This window comes from Osmerus eperlanus, chromosome 10, assembly GCF_963692335.1.
Source record: "Osmerus eperlanus chromosome 10, fOsmEpe2.1, whole genome shotgun sequence".
NCBI lineage: Eukaryota > Metazoa > Chordata > Actinopteri > Osmeriformes > Osmeridae > Osmerus > Osmerus eperlanus.
In genome coordinates, this window is record NC_085027.1 from 6,911,886 (window position 1) to 6,920,998 (window position 9,113).

At 44.3% G+C, this 9,113-nt stretch overlaps 1 protein-coding gene across 2 annotated transcripts in view; it reads right to left on the reverse strand.

Moving 5' to 3' along the window:
• Positions 1–9,113, reverse strand: part of LOC134028140 (protein mono-ADP-ribosyltransferase PARP6) — a 13,580-nt gene extending 4,467 nt beyond the window's left edge. The window contains exons 1-17 of one of the 2 annotated variants that reach the window (XM_062471521.1): positions 8,778–9,113; positions 6,999–7,155; positions 6,454–6,531; positions 5,903–5,997; positions 5,653–5,713; positions 5,420–5,510; positions 5,216–5,282; positions 3,451–3,600; positions 3,181–3,331; positions 2,604–2,735; positions 2,187–2,282; positions 1,861–1,953; positions 1,584–1,709; positions 1,371–1,433; positions 1,158–1,225; positions 873–921; positions 607–719 (exon numbers count right to left, since the gene is read on the reverse strand). In XM_062471521.1, the coding sequence (XP_062327505.1) occupies positions 607–719; positions 873–921; positions 1,158–1,225; positions 1,371–1,433; positions 1,584–1,709; positions 1,861–1,953; positions 2,187–2,282; positions 2,604–2,735; positions 3,181–3,331; positions 3,451–3,600; positions 5,216–5,282; positions 5,420–5,510; positions 5,653–5,713; positions 5,903–5,997; positions 6,454–6,531; positions 6,999–7,001 (1,436 nt within the window). In that variant the 5' untranslated portion in view covers positions 7,002–7,155; positions 8,778–9,113. Of the gene's footprint in view, positions 1–606; positions 720–872; positions 922–1,157; positions 1,226–1,370; positions 1,437–1,583; positions 1,710–1,860; positions 1,954–2,186; positions 2,283–2,603; positions 2,736–3,180; positions 3,332–3,450; positions 3,601–5,215; positions 5,283–5,419; positions 5,511–5,652; positions 5,714–5,902; positions 5,998–6,453; positions 6,532–6,998; positions 7,156–8,777 lie in introns of both variants that reach the window. The other variant, XM_062471520.1, reaches the window with a different exon arrangement.

Below are 9,113 nucleotides of genomic sequence, written 5' to 3' on the forward strand. Positions count from 1 at the left end.
TGTGTAAATACAAAACACTTCTTCAAACAGAGCTTTTAATGTGTGGCCAGAGCTTTGTTGCGGCTCCAACCACACAAACATGCTGCATTTCTATCCTTGTCACATCCTGGTCAGTGATAGCTTTTCATGCGGGCCTCTGCAACCACCCCAACACTCTGAAGAATACATCTATCACCCCAAATAATTCAAATTTAGAATGTTTGATGTTTAAATACAGAATCAACAAAGTATGTGTATCTTGAACCCTAACCCTTTTACTTTTCACTTTTAAAACCCTGGTGTTACATGACTGCCAGCCCCAGAGGAAATATCAAATTGGACTGTTTCACGTCTCTTAAAATAAAACAAAACAGAATTCTGTTATTCTAAGGCCGTGTTCAGGAGAGTGGCTGCTGAATAGAGCTGTGTTCCCGGAGGGACTGAGCTAGTTTGGTTTGCTTTGACGCACAGGGAGGCAAAGGAGGTGGGTGGAGGGGGGGGGGGGGTGGAAGGCAGTGGAGGCAGGGCTGGACAGGGGGAGATGAAAGGAATCAGAGGGAGGCAGGTGTTTTTGGTAGGCTGAGGTAAAGGGAGGCAGAGGGCTGAGGGGGGAAGCAGGGCACTCACTGGAATGCGAAGGTGCTGCCGTAAAGTTTTTTGGCGGTGCGGAAGCGCGCTTCCTTGGCTGGAGGACTGCTGAGTAGCAGGAACTGGTGGGACGTGTGCATGAACTTAAGTTGCTGGAGGGGGGACGAGAGACAGACAAAGACAGAGTGTCAGAGACCGTATCCAAATGATATTTCATGGAGCTACTCCCAAACTACATGGGGGCTATGACGTCACAGTGCTAGCTACCATGAAGATAATAAACTGGAAGATGTTGATCATCGTACCCTACTCAGAGGCAGTTTGACAATATGAGACCGATTGCTGGATATGATCCTGGAGAACAGAGAGAGAAATATGGAGATGGTGGGAGGGAGGGAGTCAAGAGAGGGAAGAAAGACAAGTGAGTAGAGATCACATAGATTCAGACATAAACATGGGATTTGTGGCACCAGACAGTACTTAGCATTGCATGTTACAGCATAAAGCTGACATTATACTTAAAATTGTCTAGCATTTTTAAGTAGTTCAGATATTCGACAAAGGTGTTTTAAGTTATCAACACTACTAACCATTGCAGTAGAGGGTGGGCCAGAGGATCCAGTTTGTCCATCTGTTTTTTAATCTCCAGATAGGAGCCCTGAAATATACAAATACACACACTTTATGCTCATGTCAGTTTTGAGCGCTTTCAATGTTCCGAGGGTTATTTTGATTTCATCCGGCATCCCTCCCTACTCTGTACTTCCTTCCCCCTCCTCAACACCCCCCCTTCCCCTCTGTACCTGGGTCATCTCCCTGATGGACATCACACTGTCCAGCGCCTTCTGCAGTCTCTCATAGTTCTTCTTCTGTGACCAGAGAGAGGGGGGAGACACACAGCCAGGGGAGAGGGGGAGAAGGGGTGGGGCGACACAGAGACACAATGGATTAACACCCATGACCCTGCATGTAGCATCTTTATAACAGTGCTGTATGTGTACAGGGGTGAGCAGCACCTTGGGGTTGAAGGCCAGGGTCTTGGGGTCATTGGGGTCCACGACAGAAGGGTAAGGTTCAAATATGATGCTCTTCCTGGGGGACTCCAGAGCTGCTCTGCACATCGCCACTAACAGGTCCACCACCTGAAACATCATCATGAAAAAATGTGTGAGTCCCATGATTGTGTTTCTACGTGGACAGGTGCTTTCTTTGATGTCCCAATGCGTGAGTGCGTGCATGCATGTCCGTGGGTGCGTGTGTGTGTGGGTGCGTGTGTGTGTAGCTTGTAATCACCTCTGCTCCAGTGGCCACCTCCTCAGCGGCCCCTGACATCACACCCAGGGTGTAGAAGGAGAATACGCACAGCTCCCGAGTGCACACAGCAGGCTACAAGCACGCAAACAGACACACATACAGCCAGTGAAACAAGGAAACAAGCATTGAAAACACATTGTTCATGCAAAGCAACCTCCATTTATATATGTTTGTATATGTGCATTTACAACCTACGTTATTTAAATGAAAATAACAATCTATGTTTTGATCTATGTGTCATTCCAGATGTAGTATGGACTTGTGTATCATTTCTTAAGGAAGACAACAAAGTCTTTCTCCAGTACCTTCAACATGGATCCGTTCTGAAAGACGTGCTGCTCATCGCAGACAACACAGTATTCATTGAGAGTCGGGATCCTCTGCTCCGAGTACTTCATGATCTGTGGGGACACAAACACACACTTGGCCTCACCATCACTGCTTCCTCTGACACAAACACACACATATGGCCTGGCTGTCACTTAGCTGACTGGTACAGTGCATGAAGTGACTGGTACATTAATTGGCTGGTATACTAACTTCAGAGTAGTGTTAGTAATATATTTTTCTTGTTTCTGTCTCACTTGCATCCACAATAGAACATGACAATGTTTCAAATTGCCTTTCGAAGGACCATCAGAGAACTCTCTGTTTAAAAGGCCTGTTAGTGTGTGTGGGAGTTGTGCAAAGAGGGGGTGGCTCTATGTCCTCGAAGCTCGTACCTGTACTAAGAAGCCATACTCCAAGGTAGGGATGTTCTTGCAGTGTCCGCCCGCCTGGGATGAGAAAAACAATTCAATCAGCTGCCGCGTGGTAATCTGCGCTGGAGCCCTGGCCGCCGGAACAGCCACAGTCTGATGGGTCAATGAAGACAAAGTATTATGGGAAACGGCGCACACCATGGTTTGGGGAGGGGACTGGAAGAGGCTCGGATAAGAGGGGAGTAAGGAAGAAAAAAAGAGAGATAAGAAAGGAAATTGGCGGGAAGGAAGGAAGGAAGGAAGGATGGATGGAAGGAACATTTGCTGGTGTGTTGTGAAAGGGAAGGGGAAACTTCAATTTACGCCCAGTTTTGTGCAGTTTGTTAACAATTCCAGTGAGAAAATAGTTATTGACTACTGAAGAATGCAATTGTCATCCAATCATGAATTTTCAATATTGTAATGTTAGTTTAGTGTAAATAACAGCTGTGTTTATGTAGGGGACTGTGATGTGCATATTGACCAGCAGGACATGTGACATTTATGTGTGGTTATGTTGTGTGTGAGTGTATGTGTGTGTGTGTATAGGGGTTCGGACCTGGCTGTTGGGGGGGTAGCTGAACAGTTCTCCCTTGGGGTTCTTCATGGTGCAAGAGATGGAGCGGTTCATCAGCCGGGTCACCCTCAGCTCTGGAACACTTAGCTTCCCCTTTAGAACCGTGTCCTGGATCAGAGGGAAACTAGGGGACCTGGACACACACACACACAGATAAAAGTGTAATGGATGTGTCATGACATACTGTATGTGGCAAAGCTTGATAATTGTGTCCCAAGCGGTCAGAAGCATTCAAAGCAGTAGCAGTCTTACTTGGGGATGGGAGAGAAGATGCTGAGTCCAGCTCTGAACTTCTTGATGGTCCCTCCAGCCTTGAACCAGCTGTGTCTCTTCTCCTGCTGGGCCTTCAAGAACTCATTACTAAGGTGCTTCCACTGCTGAGCCGTGAACGTGCTGAGGATCCTGGGAACACACACACACACACATGCAGGCAGACACACACACAGTAAGTCAAGGAGAGTCAGGTCAGTGGGGGATTACAATCACAGAAAGTAATTAGGAATAATCAATACCTGAAATGTAATAGAAACGAAATATCATACAAGCAGGAAGACCGGCATGCATCTGTCATTAACCAATCAACACAGACAGGAAGTAAAGTTTTTCTCGATTGCTAACACACAAAAATGGTATGTGTAAGCCATCCCCACAAAACCATTTTGCCAAATCCCAGCAGAAAGAACATGTACCCCAATCTTTACACACAATTGACCCTTCTTGACACATTTCTCAGGTTCATTCACACTTCTTTGCAAAAGTCTAAACACACCTCTTACTTTAAGACACAATTATCACCATTATGTCATTCAGAAAACACTGCCATTTGATAAGTAAACCCAAAACAGCGCAATTCAAACAACCTTAACAACCAATTATCCATGTGTAAGCACTAACAAGCAAATATACTCAACAAGCAATCAGGGGTTTGGAATGAATACAAAGTTAAGCTGATCTGTACTTTGAAATCATGGATGCTACGTAATATCAGAAGAAAAGGAAGAATTGTCCAAATGAGAGGAGGTGAACAAGGGAGAGGAAGAGGCAGAGGAAGAGGAAGAAGAACAACAATCTCAAATGAGATCCGTGCCACACTATGACAGAAATCCCTATGACAGAACAACCTTCTCCAAGCCATGGAAGAAGCTTGTGCTCTTGAGTCTTGTCAGGGATGGCTCAGGCATTCAGGGGCATTTTCCCTGCTGTTTGGCTAGAGAAAACATTGCCTGTGAAGTTGAGGAAAATCTCTGGCCTGACCCTGGTCAGAGATAGGATGCTGACCCACAATGAACAGTACTGTACTCAAGCTCTGTTACCCAGGCAACAATTATTTGTTTATTTCCTTGTTTTCTTAGCCTTTGTTCCCCAAATTACAATTTACAGCAATATATTTGTGTTGTTGACTAAAAGTACTACTATTTGTATACTGTGACCACTACAGTAACAAGAGCTCAAAATGCAATTGCTGTATAATGTAAATAGAAAATAAACAGCCTGTAAGAAGGACAATTGCAGTAATTGTGAGTTTTATGACATGTCAAACTCATGAGGTGGAACATATCTAAAATTCAGGGACACGTTATAGTCAATGGTTCTTGAAAACCTTTTTATAATAGTGTTTTCAAATCCGCCCATCAGTGTCTAAAGGGTATTCAGAAGGTTGAATTTATTTGAGGGCTTTGTGTGTATTTTGAATGCAAAGTTAGGTTTATACGACAGATAATATGGTTTTGACTACAGTGTTTGATTTTGGGTCAAAAGTCAAGGGTTTGGACAAAACAGTGTAAGTATGAAGATGTGTGTTTAGAGTTTGGAGAAAACACAGTACACATTCAAGAAATGTGTCTTAGCAATTGAGAAAAACTGTAATTTAACTGTAGAAACCGATAAATTAAGGCTTTGTAGAGGACAAAGGGATTGTTTTGTTGTTCTGAAGGTTGAGAACATTGGCTCGTAATGTGGTGATGATGATGATGATGATGATGATGATGATGATGATGTTACTGTGTGCAGGACTCACTTCTTAAGCTGCAGGCCCAGACTGAAGCCCTCTTTATTGGAGGGCTGGAACACCTCCACTGATGGCTCTGAGAAAAAATGAGTCCGATTATTATGCAACACACACACACGCACATTCCTAGGCACAAGTAGGTGCAAATGTACACAGACAGGCACACACTCACACACACATTCAAACAAAAACACTCATATGGATATTACTCACCAGGTCCATCTAGGTACTGAGAGAGAGAGAAGCGCAGTCTCAGAATGATAGGCTCTGTTCTGATGACCTTCCAGGCTGTTGCAACTTCCTCCTGGAACACATACAAACACACGATCATCAACTGTATTTATATCTAATACATGCAGTATATTGCTAAGATACAATGCTATACAAAGTTTCTATAAAGCCAGATACGATATTATAGAGGAAAATGGATGACATCCTCAACTCACATCTAGAAAACTGATATTGATCTGCAGATCAATATCCACATCATCGATGGTGCCATACTCTCTGTTGGAAGGAAAAATACCAGATTATACAGATGTATTTATTTAGATTTAACAAGATCAAACATTATTAAGTTAGTCTGTCTGCAGAGTCAAGTCCACGGAAGCAACACAGTTGATAAGGTGTGAAAGTGCTACACGGGATCAGAGTCATTCCTGGTGAGAGTGGATCAGGGCAAGACCAGTGGATTACCTGACAGAGACAGCGCTGTCAGTGTAGATATCCTTCACCGCCTCGATGTCTGCATCCAGCTGAGGGTGGCGGTACAGATCAGCGGCACAGCTCCCCTGCAGACAGATAAGAAGACAAACAGACAGACAGACAGACACAGACAGACAGACAGACACAAACACACACACACAGACACAGACACAGACAGACAGGCAATGGATATTATTTTGTGTTTAGATTATCTATTGCCACAGGGAAATCATTTTTAATTCTGGACTGGATTTTCTTCTCAGGCATGAGAGAAACGTCCATATATTGATGATTGAAAGATTAAGCTTTTGTTTTCCATCTTTGCAGTAGATAGTGTGTGATAAGACTGCATATTGAAGGATTTTACTGCTCTGGTCCTCATTGATGATCACCAGAATTTGTTTTGAACAGGAATTCTCAGAAGTTGTCTGGGTGTGTTTATGCATGTATGCACATGAGCATGAGTGTGTGTTTATTCATGCATGTGTAAGTGATTTTGTACATTGTGTGTCTGTGTGTTTGTGTATGTGTGTGTGCAGTACCTGAATCCCATAGAGGAACTGCTCTGACTCATTCTCTCCGTCCGACTCCTCATCCGTCCAGCACTGGCCTTTGATGTCCTGAAGACACACGCACACAGATTCAAAAGGCCATTATTGCCGACATCAGAAGGAAGCAGACCAAGCCATTTTTACCATCCTTTCATCTCACATCCTTCCTTCCTTTATTACCCCCTCCCTCCCTCTCCCTCCGTCTGAGAGAAACATGCTCACAGCTTGCCAAAGGAGGAAGGAAACCCGTGGTCAGGATTAAGAAATAATACAACTAGAAAAAGATAGATCAGTAAATACATTGTAAAAGAATAATCTGCAGTGTGACAACTAATGAGTATCTCGATCAGTCTAACTGCAACCATGATTTACAACAACGCTCAATCGTATACGCATGGCAAAGGTATTGTAACAGTATCTATCATGTTTACTACAGTCTGGTTAGAGCTAAATCTACCAAGGCCAATAAAATAATGAGACCTCTGGGTTTTGTAGTCTATAACAATAGGTTACATAACTTCCTGTTGTAGTCTTACCATTGTGTCTGTTTTTCATAAGGCTCTCTCAGACAAGGTAAGGCCTCTCCGGACTCCCATCCATACCAGCTAGGTGTCCGGTAGGCAGAGGGTCAAAAAGGAATCCTTCCACTGGTCAGCTCACTTACACGTCCTCAGCAGTGATGGGACCTAAACCCTAGAAACGGGAGTGACATGACAAGTGATGAGCCATCTCACATTCCTCTCACAAAGCTGAGAATCAGTGAAAGAGTGATGTAATCTCGTCTTCAGCACTCAGTAATGGTGGCCTCCTTCGCCTGCCTTCTTTTAATCATCTGCACTCCACCTTGCCATGTATCCTAGCAACAGCCATCTCTGCCTTCTGTCACTATTTCATTAATCACCACGGAAGACAGAGAAAGAGAGACAGAGAAAAAGAGGAAGGGAAAGAGAAAAAGAGAGAGGAGTGAAAAGTGAAAGGCTGTGAAAAGGGATTTACAAATTTCTGCAATAAAATCTATGTTTATCTTTGAGCAAAATGTTAAAGCAACTTTTACAACAAGGAAGAAGTGACCTGCTCCATACTGCGTCCACATCCATGATTTTACAGCAATCATATAATTGGGATGTGGTAGTGTTGTATTATCCTGTATGATAACTCTGCAAAGGAATCATCTTGGCATCAAAAAGACTTCCTGTTTAAATAGAGGTTAAATAGTGTGAAACCTCAGGCAGGTCCCAGGGGTGAGCTCAGTGTGTGATGGAGTCAGGTGTGACCTTGTTACTTCTCTAAAACAAGCCAAGTTCCAGCTGCTACACTGAAGCAGACCCCTCCTCAGATGAAGCAGCAAACTACTGTATCATTGGGATGTCATTATTTCAGTAGATAGTCTGCAGTCTTCTTTTAGGAAACCTTGGTGAAACTATTGCAGGAGAGTCCTAGTTATTTTAGTGGATCAGTGTACTGGCTGTGAAGTCTATGATGCAGAAGACACACAGACATTAATAGACACACATTTGCAAGCACGCATACACCCACATACAGATACATTGCCTATGTCTGTCAATACATCAGTGATGGTGTCTGCCAGATTTATGAGTAAATGAAAAAATAAGAAATGTATTTATTTATCCCCCCCCCACCATTCTCCTCTCTCCTCCTTCTCTCTCTCTCTCTCTCTCTCTCTCTCTCTCTCTCTCTCTCTCTCTCTCTCTCTCTCTCTCTCTCTCTCTCTCTCTCTCTCTCTCTCTCTCTCTCTCTCTCTGTCTCATTCTGCTGCCTGGGCTGTGAGCATCAAGCTCCTCTCTCTCCTGAACTGAGCCATTTTGTTTCAGCAGACCTCTGGCTCTAAGTGCGGAGATCCCAGCCCCAGACATTACTGTGTACATTATACATGTCATCTAGCTTTTCCTGTTGTGGATGTAGGTACAGGCATCCAACTTGTTATTTTGTGGGATTTCCAGTTAATTTAATCCCTGCTAAACAATCACCTGCTTCAATTTGTTTTTGGCAGCGTTGAATACATCACCTGCCCCTCCACTCTCACACACGCACATACACATCTCTTTCACAATTACCTCCGCTCTCTCCCCCCTCCTTTCCTCGTCTACTCCTGTCCTGCTGACCCTGTCATGTCCCCAACGCCCCCTCACCTCTGTCGCCGTACATACCAATAGATTCAGACAAACCGACCCCCGGAGACCCCCCCCCCTCCCTTCCCCCCCACCTTCCTCTCAACTGAATTTACACACAAGCCCACAAAGCCACAGCGATGCAGAATTATTTTACCCCTCCCCCACCCCCCACCGCACACTTACCTAGTCGAGAGATGGAGGGGAGAGAGGGAAAGAGAGAGGAGAGAAGATGCTGTCCTTGGTCCTTGTCCCGGCTCCTTCCCCCTCTTAAAGGGAACACCTGTTTTTTTCTAGTAAAGCTATTGCCCCCTCTCCAATCAAAAAATGATTAGAACCTAACGTAAAGCCATTATAAGCAGCAATGAGAGATGTTAATGTCAGGATCCTCCATTTTGATGATGCTTTTGGTCTCTTCTTTGGAGTGTGCCGCTGTGCTGTCTGGGTGCTCTCTGTGCCAGTCTGTCTGTGTGTTTATCTATTGCAGATCTCTGTCTCTGCTGCTCCTGCTGCTGTCTTAGT